This window comes from Condylura cristata, unplaced genomic scaffold, assembly GCF_000260355.1.
Source record: "Condylura cristata isolate star-nosed mole 26May11 unplaced genomic scaffold, ConCri1.0 scaffold00018, whole genome shotgun sequence".
Classification (NCBI taxonomy): Eukaryota; Metazoa; Chordata; class Mammalia; order Eulipotyphla; family Talpidae; genus Condylura; species Condylura cristata.
Window position 1 is genome coordinate 38,390,331 of NW_004567119.1, and position 20,249 is coordinate 38,410,579.

A 20,249-nucleotide genomic window follows, 5' to 3' on the forward strand; every position below is an offset into this window, starting at 1 on the left:
GCATCTCCTTTGTGTCCATACCCCTAAGCTCCTTGTTCCCCTAAGCTCCTGCACTGAGCCAGCTTGTGTCTTGGAGCTGTGTTATCGGTAGGCCCACTGCTCAGCTCGTGTGCCGTTAAAATAGCATTAAAGTTTTTGTTCCTTGGCCACACTGGCCACATGTCAAGTGCTCAGGATGTACGCATGCCCAGCAGCCACTGTAGGGGACAGGAGTGATGCTGACCACTTGTCTCATCATGGAAAGTTCTGCTGGTCAGTGTAGACTTAGGGGAGCCCAGACTCACACATCACCTGAGGTGGAGGAACATCCAGTCTGGGGTGACCTTGGCTGCCCAGACTACATGTACCCCAGAGTCTGGTGCAGAAAGTGCTAGAAGAAGACCCTCCTCCATCTGGGTCTGGAGTCTGATCGTTTGCACTGGAGGCGTGGTTGCTACTTCTCATTCAGACACTGCCCAACCTTTTTTCTGGCTACAGCCCCCAACTGTCAGCCCCCTACAGGCTCCTATGGGGCCTCCTTAGCTGACAAGATTTCTTCACACATGCCAGGGAAGGCCACACAGGACAAGTGCTTACTGCCGCTCAAGTTTGGGTCATGGGAAAGTCATGAACCCATCAATAAAAGCACAGACTGAACCCAGAGTGAGTGGTGGCCACTTCAGCATGAAGAGCCCCGATTCCAGGTTACACAGCGCGCCCCCCCCCCCCACTCTTCCCCATCCTGGGATAGGAACCAGAGGTGTTGGCCCAGGGAAAGGGCCAAGTTCTCTCTATCACTCAGCTCCCATAATGCCCATGAGCTAGGGAGCTGGGGTGATGCCCCAGACCCCCCCAGCACATGAGCAGTAAAGTCTAAAGTCAGACATCACACCCTGAACCCCTCTGTCTCGGCTGCTGAAATATGTAGAGACGTACCAGCAGGAGCTCTGACTCAACAGTTGGAACATTAATGTGGTTTTTCTTTTTTTTCAAAGATGTATTTAATTATGCATGCAGAACTGGGGCACAGGCCAGAGGTGTTGAGGGACTCACCAGAGACAGAGTAGGGAGCAGAACAGGTGGATTTACTGAAACACGCTGCTGAGGGGAGCAGCGGGCGGGACAGGAGAGGTCTGCTGGGCCATGTGCGTCAGCTCCCTGGCCGGGATCGACCTCGCGCTACGGTGGCTGCAAATCGCTTTACAGAGCTGTACTTTAACCTGTTGCGCCACCAGGGAGGGCCCTAATGTGGTTTTTCTTTGCTGCCTCCCAGCTCACCTGTCCCCACCCCCTGCTCGTGGGACCCCGGCTGCAAGAGCCTCAGGTTCGCATAAGGAGACAGCTTTGGTTTGTGCTCTTGAAACCACCTCCCAGCCTTGCCTTATCCTCACCCCTCCTTCCCCGCCCATCAACACAAGAGGCCAGTCGTCCTTTGTAAAATGCCCAGGGAATGTGTGGGTGCCCATCACCTGCCTTTCCTAGCTCCCCTGTCTCCACTTCACCCCTCTCGTGCCCCCACATCAGCCCCTCACCGAAGCCCAGTTCGCTCATCCTGTCCCTTCGCCTTGCCCCCCAAGGAGACCACGCTTCCCCCTTGGCAGTCAGCTCAGATGTCGCTTCTCTGTGTGTCCCCATGGGCAAAGAATGGGTCTCAGGCCCCAGAGTGTTTGTCACGCTCGTGACTTCAGCAGAAAGCCCCAGGCTCTGGAGTCAGACCAAAACTTCAGCTCGCAAGTCTCCTTTCTGCATGCAGATGGGGATAATAAACTTCCCACTTCAAGGGCTGGGTGGAGATTAAATATGAAAATATATGTAAAATGTTTAGCACACCTGGCAATTAGCTAGCTCTCCACAACAGCTAAGGTTCCTACACTGCTTTATTTAGCAGTAAACAGCCTGAGAGCTTCTCCAGAGGGGCACTGCGTGTCGTTCTTGTTTGGGTCCCACACAAACAAGCTAGCTGGGGATGGCGGACAGTGAGTGGACTTCACCAAAACCATTGAATTGAAGACTGAAAGGCTGATACCGTCTGTGGTAGGGGACATTGCAGGCAGTGAGGAGATTTTGGGGGTGGGGGAGTCAGTAGAGGCTTTCTGGGGCCCTCATGAAACCACAACGGGCCTTCATGTGAGGCCGATTGTGGTCTCCACATGAGGAGCAAAGGTGCCCAAGCATTGGCCCCAGCTGCTTGAGTGGACCCAAGTGGACTTGGTCCTCAGATGGGTGAGAATTCCCACCAGGCAGGGCCAGCGCGGTCACGGCCAGGGAGCCCCTGCTATCCCACTGAAGCCGCATGGGCCTCTGCAGCTGGCACGGGCGGCGGGTGCCGCTGCAGGAGGCTGGGGCCCTGCTGTCTGTGGAAGGCCTGGGGCACCGCCTTGCCACTCTGCAGGTGCCAGCCTGCTCCCTGCTGGAACCTTCCCCTCCCCTGGCAGGCTCTAGGTCGGGGCTGCTGGCGCCTCCAGGCAACCGACAGCTCCCACGTGGCACATCTCTCCCCACCATAACCATTTCACAGTGGCCACTCACCCATTTCCCCCTTTCAGTATTCCCCCACGCTGCTTGCTCCCCATCCCACCAGAGCCCAGAGGCACCTGCCACCAGGCACTGCCCCTTAGCCCTTCTCTCGTCTCCTGCTATGACCTACTGGAAGTCCAGGGTGAGGCTGCAAGTGCTGAGGGTGGGCACAGGGTCCCGCAGAAGAAGCCAGGCCTGGGCTTAGCCCAGGGCACAGCGAAGAAGTGAGAAGAGGGGGCCTGATCTCTAACTGTCGAGGTTTCTGAGCTCAGGGGCATGACTGGGTCCCTGGGTGTGTGGCCTCTGGAAGCAGCCGGCTCAACGGGTTTGCGCTTTGCCACCTCCATGCGAGACGCCTCCTCATTGTCTAGCAATGAGGGGGGTTGCTAGGAAATTGGGTGCTAGGCCCGGAAAACGAGGTGGCTGGTGCAGGCCCAGGGGGTGGGTCTAAGCAGAGGGCAGCTTGAAGAGAGAGGCAGGTGGAGCAGCCGGGATGGGCGGGCTGCTGGGGAGGTTGCTGGGCAGAACCTGCAGCAAACCCAGTGACCCGTCCCCGGTTGACAGCAGGTCAGGGCCTCTGAAATAACACTGTGGCCCCTGCCCCTCTCTGAATGCCCAGTGACAACGGACAAGGACCGCTAGACCTGAGGGCTGGCTGGAAGTTCCTCCTCAGGTGGGAAGGGCACATCTGTGAGGCCTCTGAGAGCACCCTTCTGCTCCAGTGGACCCAGCCCCGAGCGAGCGGTCTGCTGGCGCACACCTCTCTGACGGACTCTGGTGTAGAGCTCTCTCCGCTCTAAGGACCCTCTGCTCGAGTTTCTTGACCTATCTCATTACGGGATCTAGAGCTGGAGAGATGGCCCAGGTCCTGTCTGACCTTGGCGGGACAGACCAGGATACCCTGCATGGCCCCGCTGTGCCCTCGTTCCCTGGGAATCTGCGGGTGCCCAGAACACCAGTACTGTGTGTCAGCCTCTGAACTTGGGATGCCTTTTTAGTGAACACCTGGTGACGTCCATGGGTCAGCGGCAACCCTCTGGGGCCCCCAATTCTGTCCCTCTTGTCTCATATTTGACTAAGATCTCACAGTATATTTATATATAGGATATGGAGAAATTCCCGGAATGTTCCGTTAGATCCCAGCACTCTGGGGGCCAGAAGGGACCCTGGCTGCCAGATAGAAGCGTGCCTTCTGCAGCCCAGGAAGGTGTGGCCTCTGACATCCTTCCTTTTAGGGGAGCCAGGTGGGTAGAGATAAGTGAAAAGAAAGCCCGAGGTTGGTCCCAGCGTGACACTCCCTTTGGAACTTCTCTTGTGTCCCTGGCTTCATGCTTCTTAAAGAAGATGGTGAGGTGGGGAGTCTCCCCTGAGCGCTGAGATGGTGTGGTTCTGACTTCACGCTCTCACTCGGGGCTACAGTCAGCGAGTAGCCCCTTGCTGCCTGCAGCTGGCCTGCAGCTGGCCGTCAAGCGAGGCCAGGCCCTCTCCCCAGCTCCCTGGGATGTCCTATGGCGGTGACTTTCAGACCACCTGCCCCAGAGACCTTGGCGGGAAGCCCCAACCTCTCCTCCTGCTCTTCCTGCCTCAGCGGCAGCTTCAGCCCTCGGCTAGAAGTATGAGGAGCAGTCTGGCCTGAGAGAGGTTAAGCTGTTTCCCCAGAGATCCAGCAAGCCCGAACTGGCCCGTGAGGTCCCTGCTAATCTGCCCTATTACCGCAGGTAAGAATTATAATCAGAAATCACTCAAGGAGCCCAGGCCCACGTGGGAGAAAGAGAAGGGCGGTTGGGGGTTGTTGATTTTATTCCAGAGCTTAATTGGTATAATTGCTCTCTTCTTCCTGCCAAACCAGAGTCTGTCTGGATTGGCTCTCCCACCTGTGAACACGGAGCTGTTCCAAAAGGTCTCTTAGCCCCAAATGGCAGCTTCTTCTGGTTGCCCAGAGGCGCCTCCAGCCCCCCCACCCCCTCATGCCCACATGGCAGAGGAATCTGGGCCCACCTGCCTAGAGGACAGGAGACCCCAGGGAGATGGAGTCCTGACTCACGGGGGTGGGGGAGTTGGGCAGAGGGCACCTAATGCTGCCAGGTGGACAGGGTGGGAGTGACCACTTGAGGGCCACGCTGCTGACCTTTGGGGATCCCAGAGATTCCGGGGGTGAGGTGATGGGAACAGTGGTGTGAGGAAGAGGAAAGGAAAAAGTAGAAGCTAGCACTGTGCTGTTTCCTCTCATGCTGCCCCCCACCCTTGCTGGGTTCCTCGGGGAGACCACCTCCAGGGACGTTGTGTGCTCATGGCTGAAACCAGCAGGATGACCTCAGTCGTCACTGGCCACTTCCTCCCTTGTGTGCCCAGGGGCCTCTGGGCCACCTCCTGTCAGCCCAGGACAGGCTGTGCATTTGGTTGATTCAACCTCAGTGCTGTCTCTGGGTGGGTAGTTAAACTATACAGCCGGAGGCCAACCCCAGAATTTAAAAGAGGGAATTTGTGAGTTGATCCCTCTGGCAAGGAGGCCTCTTCCAGCTCAGAGGAAGCCCCTGGGTTAGAGTTGCCACATAAAATGCAAATATTGCATGGCCCAACTTACCGAAAAAGTTACTCCTTGTTTGTCTGAAACTATTTGACTGGGCGATGTCTCAAATACTACATAGGACATATTTTGTTTAAAAAATATATTTATTACATCATCCTTCATTTTGTACAATGTGTGATTTCCCCATGACATTCCCATAAAACAATTCACCCATGCACCATTACCCTAGTACATAGGACACATGCTTAAACCTTTTACTTATTATTGTAAACTCAAATTCAAATGAACAAACAATATGTATTTTTACTTGCTAATAATAATTTGGCCTTAGTGAAACACTCAGCTCACCCAAAAGCAAATTTAGGCCTGACCAATTTTTTTTTTTTAAAGATTTAGTTATGCATACAGAACTGGGCTACAGGCCAGAGGTGCAGGGGGTGAGAAGATTCACCAGAGACAGAGTGGGGAGCAGAACAGGCAGATAGATGAAGTACACTGCTGAGGGGAGCAGCGGATGAGACAGGAGAGGTCTGCTGTGCCATGCGGGTCAGCTCCCTGGATAGAGCTCATGCTGCAGTGACTGCAAATAGCTTCACAGTGTTGAGCTTTAACCCCTTGGACCACCAGGGAATCCCTGGGTTTGATTTCTTCCTTGTCCCACCTTACCCCTTGGGCATGTCCCCCACCCCCAAGTGACAGGACCGGGCTGTAGACACTGCCCCTCCCTGTGCCCGGGCTACCTACCCACAGTCCCAGAGCCGCAGACCCCGGTGGGAGGCGGGGTGACGCTCTCTCAGGTGAGGAGAGGCCGGGAGGCGCATCCGTTCCGACCTTCCCCAGGCCTCGTCCTGAGCCAGGGTGGTGCTGGGCCAGCCTGGAGAAGGGTCCTTCGCAGGGCCCTGTCTCAGGTCACGTGAGGTATATGAACTGGGCTCATCTGGGCCCCGAGTTACGTGTGAAGGCATCACACGCACATGTGTGTGCACTTGTACATGTGCCATGGAAAAGGCAGTTTCTTCACGCTTCCAGGGGCAGTGTAGAGGTGGGCTCCCCTTGCCAGGCGTCACCCCCTCCTCCCATGCCCCTACCAGGAGCCATCTCAGCCCAGCCACACCTCTGCCCTGTTTCCCAGAGGTCCTCATGCAGGTTTCAAATCGGTCAGCCGTGTGATGCTTGTCACTGTGGATTGCTCCCAGCCTGACTTTAGAGAGGAAGGGAGCACCCGGCCTGGGCAGTCAGGCTTCCTGGGCCTGTTCCCCTGGTAGTTGCAGACAGCGAGGCCCAGGTCTAGGAGAGGAGCCCCCGTCCCTCCCGGTCCCCATATTTCTGGGCCGTATCAATTCGCCTGCCCTACGGTATCCCAAATCTGCGCCCATTTCTACCATCCACACTGGCCCTGGGCTCTCCCGCCTTGAGGGCCTCCATGACACCCCACTTCCCACTTTTCTTTGTCTAAGGCCCCCAAAGTCCATTCCACTCTGTGTATGTCTAAGTGGGTTTCAGGGTTTAGCGACCTGCATGTGGTCTCTGGACATGGTAGGACCGAGGTGCAGCTCCCTGGGCCCAGAGGGAGCGGCTGGACCTCTGGAAGGTGTGTCTCTGTGGGTGGGGAAGAGATGGGGCAAGAGCCTCATCATGCATGGAGTGGGGTGCGGGAGTAGAGAGCCAGGATGGCTCACCATCCCTGGCAGGAGGCCATCCCAGGCTCCCCCAAATTACTGTGTACTTGGTCAGACCACCAGTTTGGGACTCTGAGCATTTGAAGAGCTTATTCTTAAACACCATTGAGTGCCCCCTGTGAACTAGGCATTGTGCCAGGTGTAGGGAACTCAGAACTGGCCACAGTGCCTGCCACGGGCATTAGCTACCCAAGAGTGTGGGGTGGACCCACTCTTGACACCCTGCACAGTTGATGACCAAACCCAAGTCAAGGTCTCCCAGGACCCTCTGATCACTAAGCACATAGGAAAGGGTCTTGTGCCCCCCTCCCCAGCCTTCCTCTCTTACCCAGTTGTTCCACATCGAACACCCTGGAAGACCTGGCTCCATGCTCAGAAACAGTGGGCGTACAACTCAGTGCATCCTCCTGGAGGCAGGTTAAAATTCAGATTCTGGTTCAGGAAGTCCAGGGTGGGGCCTAGGATTCTGCACTGCTGACAAGCACCCAGGTGATGTGAGCTCCTGGTCCAGGGGCCATATTCTGGTCCTGGAGGAAGATCTTGTCTATAAGCCCACGGATACCCTGGCAGGGTGGGGGTGATGGTGCCAGCCTGGCCAGCCTGGCCACCATGGACTGAGTTTAAGGCCAGGCCCGCTGGATGGGGTGGACAGCAGGTGTGAAGGGCTGGTGCCTTGGATGGGAGGTGACGTTTTCTGGGGGCTTCAGCTTGCTGTATCAACCAGGAGTGCAGAAACACTGTGGAATTACAGAGATGCTGGCGACAGCCTGTTGGCTGCAGATGTGGGCTATGGAGCTGTACTGCTTGGGTTTGAAGCCCAGCTCCTCCACTTGCTAAATGTGTGACTCTGAGCAAGTTATTTAAGCTCTGTTTCTCATTTTTTTCATTGGCAAAATGTCAACCTCATAGCTTGTGACAATTGAGTGTTTTGATACCTGCAATGCCCTTGGAACACAGGCTACTCTTGATAGACAGAGGCGGCGAGGTCTGAATGAAGCTGCAGGCAGAACATCATCCACTATGGGCTCCGCTCCACAGAGGCCAGGTGTGCGCCTTCCCGGCCAGGACCCGTGTGAGGCTTCCGGCTTCTAAGGCCTGGATACGTGCACATTGTTGGGGTGCATGTCTACAGGGGAGCAGCACGCCTGTGGCTCTTGAGCTGCTCGGTGATGCCTGGTAGGTCGGCCATGTTCCCATATGGGTGGTGCAAAGAGCACTCGCATGCCCTCCTTGGCTCCTGGCTAGCCAGGCCCAGCGCCCTGGGAGAGGCCGTGGTGAAGCGCCCTGCACACGCAGGAAGGAAGCAGGGAAGGACATTCTATATGGGGTGCCATGTAGACTCTTAACACTTCTGGTGACTTCTAGGGCACCTGCTGGGCCAGGACTTGCTGTCCCAGGCCAGGAGCATCAGGGGTCACTATAAGCAGAGGACGCTCTTGAGGCCTAGACACTGAGGTGTTCAGATTCGCTTCTCTAGCGTCCATGGACTGGGCTGTCCTTTTCTGGACAAGGTGGTTGTATAGATCGACTCTCTCTGCTGCTCTTCTTCTAGAGGGATCTTTCTGGAACAGAAACCTGATGGTGTCTTTGCTTGAAAGGCCTCCATCGGCTCCCATTCGGGTAACAGTACTGCTCCCAAGGCCCTGCACCTCAGCTCTGCTCCCCCTGTCTCACTAGCCTTTCATTTCTCTGGCGCTCCTCCTCAGGCTCTCTTCCTGAACCCTGCCTGATGGCTTTCAGACCCCCACAGCCCCACACTTTCCACTTGCTGTTCCCTCTGCCTGGAACTCTCTTTCTCACCTCCAGCCTTGACTGGAGGCTTCCGGCCTCCTGTGGCTGCCACTGCACGGCACCATGAACGCTAGCCTGGGTTTCCCACTGTACTTCACCAAGAAAGATGGACACCGTCTCCGTTTGGCAACGGAATGTTTGTCCCACATTTCCCAAGCTGTCTGTACATAGCAACATCTGGGGTGCTCTTTAGGAGTCGATTCCCAAGCCCCTTTCCAGGTCTTCTGAGGCAGACTCTCCTGGGGCCTGCTCGGGGCTCCCTATTTTCACCCAGCTCCCCAGATAGCCAGCCACAGGCCACTGGGGGACCCAGTCTGCAGGGACCGGCCTTGCCAGTAGAGGGCACTCACTGAAGGGCTTTGGTCCCTTCAGGTCAGGTTTGATGCAGGTGGGAGGTCTTTCCTAATTGCAACTTCCAAGAGTTGTGCCAGTCAGTTCTCTCTCCCCGCCAAGGCGTCATTCCATGGGCTCCTTGCTGTGAGTCTGGGAGTTTGTCCAGTGGCCTTTTGGCAACAAAGGCCGTGGGGAATGGCGGAGGGTAGAGATGGGGGGGGTGTAGGCCGTCGACAAGTGGGTTTGTGCTGTTGGATGAAAGTGTCGCTTCGGCCCCCTGCCCAGGCGCATCAGCTACTTAGTGTGAGGCCAAGACTCCTCAATTAGCCAAGTCCGGGACTGCAGACCGACTTATGTGGCCCCAGTGTGGTCAGCAGCATGAAGGTGGGATTTCAGGCCGGGAAGCAGAATAGCATATCGACAGAGGACACCGTGGCTCGGGCTTGGCTGTAAAAAGCCAAGATGGATGGTTTCCTTGTTTTGCTGGGTGGCCAGGAACTAGCACTCACATCACATGGTCTCAGGTCACTGTGGGCTCTCTGGCTGTGGAAAGGCAGAACCGCCTCCCGTCTGTTTACCTCTTCTGAAAAATGCCATAGCTCGGACTCTGACTTGACCAACAGGGGCTTCCCATAGGCCATCGACTAAGTGAGAAGGACTTTGGCAGGCCCCTCTTCCAACAACCAGGTCCTTGAAGGGACAAGGAGCAGGTGATACTGGGATGGGAGTAGGGAGTGACTTCTGTCTGGGGAGGCCTCTTCTCCTTGCCAATGGCAGAAACGTCTCATGTGACCTTGGCATGGACAAGACTGAGAACTGTGTCACATCCAGAGCAGGGAAGCTGGTATAGGTTTGGGGGTGTGGGGGGAACAAGGCTTAGCCGCAGTGGGCTGTGGGGCCAACCCTGGGCCTGAGAAGAAGTGTTGACATCATAACTAGGAGCAGACAGCCTAAAGCATCCAGAATTGGGGGTTGTGATGGAAGCCCGGTGTGGGAACTTGAAGAGCGGGGCAAGGGCTGGGTGTGGCCCAGTCACAGCTTCAGTCCCAGCTGCCTCAGAGGGGCTGTTGACCTGACTGGCCCAACCCAGCCCAGTCCCAGAGCTCGGCCTCCACCTTGCCCTGGATTGACCCTCTCCACCCTCTCTCCCCCCAGGCGCCTAGATGCCAACCTCATCTCCCTGGTCCCGGAGAGGAGCTTTGAGGGGCTGTCCTCCCTCCGCCACCTGTGGCTGGACGACAATGCACTCACCGAGATCCCAGTCAGGGCCCTCAACAACCTCCCTGCCCTGCAGGCCATGACCTTGGCCCTCAACCACATCAGCCGCATCCCTGACTGCGCCTTCCAGAACCTCTCCAGCCTGGTGGTGCTGTGAGTGCTGCCCCACCCCCACCCCATGCTGTCCCCCACCATCCCTCGGGGCTGCCTGCCTTCTCCAGAGCTGGGCTGGAAGCCTGGACAGCTTTGCTCTTCTCTGCCTGTTGAACCCTGTGGTCTCAGTTTCCCTTTATTAAATGAGATGGTCACCCCTGGCTGACACCACAGGGTTTTGGGGGTGAGGGTGGGGGGCCGGGAATAGGTGACATTAGGGCTGTGGAAATGCCTGAGAGCCCCTAAAAGGCCAGAGTTACCACGACCAGAAACCGGGAATTAAGCTATTATTTTCTCTATACCATACTAATTGGAATATAAGTCAAGAATTTCTTAAATAAGTCCCACCTTATTTGACAGATGATGCAGTCAGATGCTTGGCGCAGGGGTAGGATAAATCCATCTCGTTTCCCAGGCCTGGAGAAGCAGAGAAAAGTCATCACTTGTAATTAGACAGCAAAGCCCCAACAGGTTAATTACCTGGGAGATAGCATCCCTGGCAGGAATTGGGGACTGGGGTTAACTCTGCCTTCCCAGTGGGAACTTTAGAGTGCAAATTAGCTTCCAGCTAATTGCTATGAGTGATTGGTAAGTTCATAGGATAATTACTAAGGGCTTGGAGGTCATGTGTAATTGCTTCGGGTTGTACACTAATTGCCGCAGGAACTTGTGTGTTGGTGACTGTGCTAAATGGTAATGTTACATCTCCTGCTCTTGGAAACCTGGTGTGATTTTCCAAAGCAGTGAATGGATGGTGCTTAGATCCATTTGGGAGATGGAAAAGCAGTTCTCTCTCCTCAGACGCTGGTGCACGGTGATAAATCTCCTAAATGGATCTTACCTTTCTATCAAGGTCAATCATACTCTCTCTGCTTCTGGGGGTCCCTGTTGACTCTCTGTAATACACCCCGGGGTATTATATAGTGAGGGTATTAAAGAGGGTAGACAGGACAAGCCGGTGATGTCATGAGGGGATGAGAGACACTACAGGGAAATTAAGTGTCTCGAGGTGAGTCCCAGACAAAGAGCAGCAGCAGGCATTTCTATAGCCCCTGTGGGGGGTGCTAGAGAGTCAAAAAGTTGAGACAGCTGCTGCCCCCAAGGGACTGACTGTCTATCTAGTTGAAATAACAGAATAAATATGGAAAGGGACTAATGTAACTTATGCTCATGCAGCCAGATCATGGGACAGAAGCAGCAGCAGAGAGTTTGGGGAGGCTGAAGTAGGTGTGGGAGAGTGCTAGGAAGGTTTTGTGGATGAGACGGGTTGGGTTCTGGACATGGAAACATGACGAAGAGTCAGGCACATAAAAAAAATGTTCCCAACTGGTGTCCCTAAAGACACATGGGACAAAGTTGGGGCGCTGGGCTGTCAGCACAAAGCCAGCCCAGCAGGGGCACAAGACCCTCTAGCAGAGTGTGGGAGAAGAAGCTAGAAAGGTGAGTTGGGGCGCTCGTGGTCTCGAAGCAAGGTGTTGGCTTTATCTGCCAGTGTGGGGGAGGGGAGTCACACAACACACAAGCAACACACAAGGTGTTGGCTTTATCTGCCAGTGTGGGGGAGGGAGTCACACAACACACAAGCAGAGGTAAAAGGTGTTGAGGAAGGTGATTTAAGGTAGGGACAGGGCGAGGATGGAGACAGGATGGTCTGCTAGGAGATCGTGGGTGGCGATCAATGTGCAGTTTAGCAGGGCGGCAGAAAGGATGGAAGGAGGGCCTGGCGTGGAGAGGATCTGTAGGGAGTGTTGATCTGATTAAAGGTTTAGAGCATGGAAGACAAAGAAGGAGCCAAGGGTGACTCCACAGGTTGGTTGGGGACCAGCTTCAAAGTCAGGCCTGCAGCAGGTCTAGGAGAGGTGTGTGTGTGTGTGGGGGGGGGGGAGCACTGGGCATGAGGCCCCCCTCATGCCTACAGAAAGAAGATGCCAGAACATGACCCCTCTTTCCTTCCTCCTGCGTGGAGGAAGAGGGGATGCATGAAGGGGGAGCATAAGCCAGGGAAAGCTGATCAAGGGTTAGGGGGTGAGCAGTGGAAAGCCCAGGAGGCAAATAAGGAAGACAGGGTGTGGCTGTAGCAAGGGGATGTTAGATTAAAACCAAGTGGTGGGCCAGGGTCTAGCTGGAGGCCGAGGAGACATGCCCAGCGGGGCTTCACTTCGACCCAGGCTCCCAGCGTCCCTCGGGCTGCCCATGACAAGCGTGGGGCTGTCCCTACCATGGATATGGGCCAAAGGGGACCCCAGTGGACAGCAGTGGTGTCCTATGTCTATGGTTCTTCAGCTGAACCATGTCCCTCACCCTCCCCAGGCTGGGGCCAGGTTCTTCTGCCCAGGATGCCCACGGTTGAATGAGTGCTTTGGAGTTGGAGGTCTGGAGCTAGGTGTTTGGCAAGCTGAGCTGGTCTGGACCAGAGATGCTGGGAAGGTAGATGGGAGTGCAAGATCGAGACAGAAGTCCCACAGGAGTCAGGCGGCTGTGAGAGAGACTGGTGATAGCTGGTCAGGGGCGCTAGTTTACTCCCATTAGCAGGGGAGTGAGACGCTCCTCCTGGAACCTGACGGAGCAGGTGGGGGAGGATGGAGGACCGAAAGGACCAAGGCCCGGGGCCCTCCCCCACTTAGGGTATGTCACATGGGGCCGCCTGCTGCCTTCTTTTTGAACAACATCTTGGAAACCAGCCTGATTTCTTCCCCTTATAAGTGTTTTTCTTTTTTTGCCTGAAGATGTTTTTCAATCCTTGAACTTTAATAACTTAACGAGTGTATGTCACAGTGTAGAATATTCTGCATCCAATTTTCCTGGAACAATGTATGCTTTTCAGCTGCAGATTCCATTGTTTCTTCATTTTAGGGAATTTTTTTTTATTATGTCTCTGAATACATCTTCTGTTTCATTTTTGGATGCTCTCTTCCAAGACATCAATTAGCCTTTATGTCTCCTACATCTGTTAGTTCGTAACTATTTTAACCTTTTGGTCTCATTGACTGTATCCACCAAGGTTATCTCAAGCTTTTTCTCTGACACCAATTCAATTTTCAGCATCTCTTGACTAACTTCTCAGTGATTTAGTTCTGCTCTGCAGTTTGACTCCGTGGCCTACAATGCCTTCTCTTCTCTTATTATAAAAACTTTGTCTTTAAAATCCTCATCTGTTGCGTGGTTTTTGAAGGCAATTTATGAAAATTGCCTCCTGCTCACATGTATTAGTTCCATTTTCTTCTAGGCTGGAAGCTGTGCCTGGCTTTTGCAACCTCTTCTCTCCCTGTTCCCCTGTTCTGTTTTTGTAATTGCCATGTGATTTCTTTTATCTGGCTTGTGCGTGTGCACTCGATCTGGCTGCAGCTTGGGGGTTAGTGTTGTGGCTAACTTGGGCTCCATCCACTCGCCTGTTCCTCAGAGGTGGAGGCTTGTAAAGAGAGGCAGCGTGGTCTGTCTCTTTGTTATGCTCCATGGCTCACTTCTCTGCAGACCCAGATTGGGTGAGACCTCTGAGTTTGCTCCCCTCACCCCCACCCCAAGCATCTCTTGGGCTTCAAGCCATTTCCTCAATTCAAGAACTATCCTGGAGTCTTTATTTTCCTTCTCTTCACCTGTTCTCTTTGGAACCCAGAAGTGGGGAGGGGAAAAGGATATCCACATAAGGGCTTCTAGTCAGATTGGGGGTTAGGGACAACTCTCAGGCCTTTGTTTTCTTGCCAGTTCAATTCCTGGAGAAGGTGTGCGGGGAAGGGGGTTGAATCAGAGCTCCAGATTCAGCCTTTAAGTTTATTTCCATTGTGCTTTGCTGCTGCTTATATTATTTGGGGTAGGAGCAAAGTCTTGTCTTGCTATTTTCACTGATTTCATTAGGAACTGGAAGAACACTCAGCCGCTTGTCTTCAACTATTCCTTACCTGGGAAGCCTCTCTCACACTCACCTGCCGCTCATGTCTGCCAAGCCCTCACCCTTCTGCACAGATGGGCTTGTCCTCACCTCCCACCCTTTGCCCTGCCATCAGTCTGCCTCAAAAGTCCTTTTTCTGCTGTTCAGATCACCTGCCTTCAAGGTCATGTGCTAGGCCACTGACTGGTAAGGCCATAGACCCCTCTGGCCTTACCAGGCTCCTGGCTCTTCTGCTGCTCCTCCAGCTGAGACAGATGCTTTGTCTTTAATTATCCATTTTCTGCAGTGGCTTGCGTCTGGCCACTGGGTCAGGCAGGCTGCATCGGGACAAAGCACTTAGAGAAGAAGCTTTGAACTTGAGCTCCTCTGACATCAGGCCCTTCTCCCAGAGCTTTGGGGAGCCTGCTTTAGCCTTGACCTGGGGCGTTCCTCTCACTTTTCTTTCAACAGGAAGTAAGAAAAGTGATGTAGCCGTGGTTAATGGGCCTGTAAGCCTGGCTGCAGAGGTTGGTGTTAGCCAGTCCCTCATCTCAAAGGGTTGGACCACTAGATAAATTCTGTCCACGCTTCTGCCTCCACTTTCCTCTCGGAGTTGCCGTCCACTTCCCCCTACGCAGGCCTGACAGTGTGGGCCCCTGTGCTGATGTATCTTTCTTTCCTACACAGGCATCTTCATAACAACCACATCCAGCATCTGGGGACCCACAGCTTCGAGGGGCTGCATAACCTGGAGACTCTGTGAGTGTGGGGGTTATGGCCAAGCTCCAGGGTGCTGGAGTCCCTGATTCAGGAAGCGGGGCATTGACAGAGGGAAAGGCCAGGGGGACTGGGTGCCAGATTGGCCCTCCAGGCCTGCCGTGTGCTCCTCTCTGGCACTGTCTCTAGACTATCACCTAAAATGAATTCCTTCCTCCATCAGGTGGGTGGTATGTACCTTCTGGGAGTTCAGGGAGATCCTAGGACCCCTGCCAGCAGCGACCACCACAGTAAAGCAACATTTTTTTAAAGATTTATTTATTTATGCATACAAACTGGGGTACAGGCCAGAGGTGCAGGGGCAGTGGGAGGCTTCACCTGAGACAGAGCGGGGAGCAGAACAGGCAGATCGATGAAGTACACTGCTGAGGGGAGCAGCGGGCGGGTCAGGAGAGGTCTTCTGTGCCAGGTGGGTCACCCTCCAGGGTAGGTAGGGATTGAACTCATGTTGAAGTGACTTTAACTTCTCAGTGCTGTGCTTTAACCTGCTGTGCCACCAGGGAGAGCCCGGTAATGCGAATTTTAGACCGAGATGGGAACTGCAGGGAGAAGCTACAAGAATTAGGATATCAGCCTGTGGATGGAAGACTGGGGGTGGGGCTGGGGCCGACTCGTGGCACTCTTGACATCTGTTTAAGGGTGGCTGCTGACAGAAGGGAGAGTGATACCACAGAGTAATGCCGGCACTGTTTGCCAATTGATCTAACTAGCCGGATGATTAATGGGGAGATGGCCCATTCAGCGCTCCAGCCTGACTATAAAAAGCACACAAGCTGTTGACTCTTAAAAAGCCATATTATTCACACATCATCATCCTGGAATCCAGTGAAGGTCAGAATGCACCCAAACCCTCCATCATTTCCTCTGGAGTCTCGCCAGCCCCGCAGAGGGGGCCGAGCGGCCCCACTTGAGCAAACAACTGGCGGGCTCTCCCGGTACTGCGGCCTGCCAGCTGGGGTCCCTCAGCTCCCCCCAGGGAGTGGCTGCCAGGGCCACCTGATGCCAGCCTGGAGGCAGCACTGGGGGGAGGATCCACAGATCACCGGTGTGAGCCGCCCAGTTGAGGGAGGACTCACTGTGTCAGGGGCTGGCCACAGTTCCTCGAGACCCCCCCAGCTCACATACCCCCTCCCCGCCTTGCTTCCCTAACCTCCACCCCACAAACACACACACCAGGGTGCAGCTCCTGAGGTGAATGATTTTCTAGAACCTAAAGCAGGAGGAAATGCTATGAGACAAGCTGTTGCCCTGACTAGTGACTGCTGGGGGAACCATTTAGCAGAGCCACCCCAGGGGCCTAGGCCCACTGCACTTGAGGTAGTGGAGGGGAAGAAAGGGGGGGCCGAGGCCAGGCTGCAGCCTCTTTCCCTCCAGGGTGAGGTTGGGGGGCACAGCTGCTCTCTGAACTCAACCTGCCGGAGAAATGGCAGAGTTGGGTCTAGCTGTCCTGGAGACCCCTCTCCCCCTTAAGCTGACTGAGTGCCCTGGAGTGGGGTGCAAGGGAATGACTCCAGCCTGGAGTCAGGAAAGCCTGACTGGGCTATATACTTTCCCCTCTAGCTCTGCAGCCCCCACACCAGAAAACTGATGTCCAGGGAGGCACGTGGCCGCCAGAGTCAGGGGCAGAGCAGGCCTAGAGTGTTCACCGAGGAAACACCCATGAAAGTCCCAGGGGAGCACCTGCCATCCTCCGTCATTGCTGGGGGATGGGAATCGCACAAACCTACTGTGTGCGAGGTCTTAGGGGATCCCAGATACAAGGGGTGGCTCTTAGCTTCTTAAAGCCCCTACCCCCACAGTCACCCTCCCTCGGGACATAAGAGAGTTTTGGGGGTGGTGTTTGGCTCTTCTGGGCAGCCACAGAGCAGGAGGGAGGCCAATGCTGATCTGCCCTGAGGTGTGGGGCCGTGAGCTCTGCTGGGAAATCAGGTGGGGAGGGGGCACACATACTGGGCGTGGGTTGGCACCTCTAAAAAGCCAACTAGCAGTTATTTCTTCACTTCTGAGGCACGCTGCCTAATTCTTTCTCAATTAGCCACTGGGTTGCCGTGTAGGGCATCTGGCACAGCTGGTGCTGGCTTCATTACAGAGCAATCCTGCCGCTCAGCGCCCACTGCTCCTTTCATCTACAGGGGTGTTTGGCTCCATCACATGGAGCCCAGAACCTGCACCCACCTTACAGGTGGGAACGCCAAGGCTGAGACAAGAAAGCGTGTCCCTACATTGTATGGTGGAGGCAAGGCGAGGCCAGGTGGAAAAGTTCGCAGCCCTTGGCATCAAGCAGGCCGGGGTGCAATGCCAGCCTACCAGCCCAGTGACCTTGGTCAAGTCACTGGCCTCTGTAAGTCTTAGTTTTCTAACTGCAGTATCCTCCCACTGGCAACACCGAATGCACAGGATCGACTTATGCATTAAATGAGATGATGTATGTAAAGTTTTTACAGAGCCTGGCAAACCGTCTTCCTGTGCTTTTCTCCCCCCCCACCCCCCAGTGACCCAGTCTCAACACTACCCCTTCCTTCCCCACCCTTGAGGGATAAGTTCTTCTTTCAACTTTTGATCTCCAATTAAAAAGGGGAAAAGTGTGTTCTTTATCCTCTATACCCCGGAGCATTTGCTGGGGAGCCTGCAGGGGCTGCCAGATGTGGGGAGGGGGAGGAGTGGTTGGGAGAATAAAAGGAGAAAGAAATGATAGTCAAGCTTTTTAATTGCTGCATAATTGGCACACTTCGCAGCCTGGGTTATTACTCCTGAGCTTTTCATGTGAGCTTCTCCCTGGAAGGGTATTTCTCCCTTGGGCCCCGTAAATCTCTGCCACTTAGACCTCTCTCATCTCCCGCAGCAGGGGGAAGATCAAATCTTTCTGGCCAGAGCTGTGGTTTGGCTCGTGGGAAGGATCCTCTTAGGAGAGAGAGTGGCACCCAGCCCTTCCACCTGGGAGGCGGGGCCGGGGGCTGGCGCAGCACGCGCATGCGCAATCACATCGCCACCTGCACCACTCACTGCAGACGACACATGCCCACAGTGCACCTGCCAGGTGCTTCCGGCCCCCTCAGTCCTTACCCCAGTGTCCCAGCAGAGCACAGAGACGCCTTCGCCAACGCACACAGGGCAACACGGCTCTGCGATGCTCTGGAAGCCAGGCTGGCTGGGGTCCTCCTGTGCTCCCATTTGCAGATTGCACCGGCCATAGCAAGCAGCCTGGTCTTGCTTCTCGGCTGCACAGTGGGCTGCCTACTGGGGAGGGTAAGCCAGATAGACATGCACTTGCTCGTTGCTCTCAGAGCCAGGTAAATGTGATCAGGCACGGCCCAGGTCTGGGCACTGCTGTGCCTTCTCTCCTGCTAAGCAGTACAAATCATGCCCACTGCAGGCACAGCTTCCTGTGCTCTGAGGTCAGATCACGCTGGGGGGAACTCTGGGGTCAGATCATGCTGGAAGGAGCTCTGGGGACAGAGCACCCATTTCTCCTGATGAGAGGGTGTCAGAGAAATGCCAGCTGGAGACGGACAGGTCTCACTCTGCTGCATCCCCACCTCCCCCTGTTCCCACAGTGAGGCTGCCCTTTCACTGTTGGGAAATTCAGTCAGATGGGCCAGCCCCCTCCCTTGTTTCCTCAACTTTCCCCATCAGACTAAATCCCAAGACTTAGGGTATGTGCCCAAGTTTCTACAGTTGGCAGGCGATGGTAGATCACTAGAAGTCAAACCTCATGTCTCCTAACACATTTCTCCTCTTAGCACTAGCTCCTGTGTGGTCAGATCAATGACAGACTCTCCTGGAGATCTAGGTTGAGAAAGAGCATGACCAAGAGCAGTCTGGGAAGCTTCTTCCCTGAGGCCTGAGGGACCTGAAACCTTTAGGTCATTGCTCCGTCCATGAGCTTGGAGCCACAGGGAGCTACTCCAGCCTGACTGTGTCGTCAGCTACTGGTCCCTGAGTCTGGGTTACACTTACTAATAAATTCCGGACAAAAAAATAAAAAAGCAAAGCAAATGCAATTGCATCCTGAGGGGGTCTGCCCTGTCCCCTAAACCGGGAGATTTAACATCTGCCTCTCAGCTGGGACTCCGAGAGGGCAAGGCCTAAGGTAGATCTGGGTACCGAAGCACCTCCCCTCCCACAGACCTGGGCCTCACTACTCACTAGAACCTTTTTATATTATTATTTTTAAAGATTTATTTATGTATACATACAGAACTGGGTACAGGCCAGAGGTGCAGGGGCAGTGAGAGGATTCACCAGAGACAGAATGGGAATGGAACAGGCAGATTGACGAAGTACAGTGCTGAGGGGAGCAGCGGGCGGGTCAGGAGAGGTCTGCTGTGCCCTTGGGTCAGCTCCCCAGCTGGGAAACCAACTTGTGCTGAAGAGGCTGCAGCCAGCTTCCGTAGTGCTGCACTTTAACCCATTGCACCACCAGCGAAGGCCCACTACAACTTTCTTAAACAAATCCCACCCTCTAGAGCTCCCTGCTGTCTGCTCCCCACGGGGAAACCTGGGGCCTCCAGAGAACAGGAACCTCCTGACTCTAGTTCCCTCTAAATCAGGGCCAGCATTCAACAAGGGTCTGGGAGGACAGGGAGTGCAGGAATCTGTAGGACTTTGCCTCACAATTCAAAATTAGCATTTTGTGGAAACCCTTCTCTGGACCCAGAGGGCCCAGCAATTGGCTTCTGCAGAATATTTGACGTCAACAGCAGCTGTGGCTGCAAAGTTCTCCCTGTCTCTGTGTCCTTGAAACCACCCAGACCAGACAGATCTTGCTGGAAACTCACCCTGACTTGGTCTTATAAGCATCAGTCACTTACCAGCTCCTGAGTGATGGCCAGCCATTGACCAAGCATAGAAACCAGGCAGGTTCCCACAGGAGCAAACTTCTTCCAGGGCCCAGGCCTCCTGGAGGGGAACAACGGGGCTGGAGTCAACAGACCTGGATTCCAGTCCTGGCTCTGCCCCTGGTGTGTGGCCCAAGAAGTCACTTCACCTCTCAAGGGTCTTGGTTTCCACAATTAGAAAATGGGATTGCCGGGCCCTCCCTGTTGGCCCAGTGGTTAAAACACAGCACTGCAAGCGAGCCACAGCCGGCAGCTGCTTTAGTGTGAGTTCGATCCCTGGCCCCGAAGGTGATCTATATGGTACAATAGACCTCTCCTGACCCGCCCGCTGCTCCCCTCATCAGTGTACTTCCTCCATCTGCCTATCCTGCTCCCCACTCTGCCTCTGGTGAATCTTCTCACTCCCTGCACCTCTCGCCTGTGCCCCAGTTCTGTATGCATAAATAAATAAATCTTAAAAAGAAAATGAGATTGCCTTTTTCTTAGGATGACTTGATGCAGGCTTCCTCTTTCCAGCCCTCCTGATTAATGATGCAGAACAGCAGTGTGTTGTCGCTTATTTGTTTCAC

At 54.6% G+C, this 20,249-nt stretch overlaps 1 protein-coding gene across 6 annotated transcripts in view; it reads left to right on the plus strand.

The window, feature by feature from the left end:
- The window catches only part of LGR6 (leucine-rich repeat containing G protein-coupled receptor 6), a 107,277-nt gene that overhangs the window by 57,311 nt on the left and 29,717 nt on the right, over window positions 1-20,249 (plus strand). For 4 of the 6 annotated variants that reach the window (XM_012726857.1, XM_012726858.1, XM_012726859.1 and 1 more), the window contains 2 exons: window positions 9,985-10,200; window positions 14,753-14,824. In XM_012726857.1, coding sequence (XP_012582311.1) covers window positions 9,985-10,200; window positions 14,753-14,824 — 288 coding nt within the window. The remainder of the gene's footprint in view (window positions 1-9,984; window positions 10,201-14,752; window positions 14,825-20,249) is intronic. The other 2 variants (XM_012726860.1, XM_012726862.1) reach the window with 1 other exon arrangement.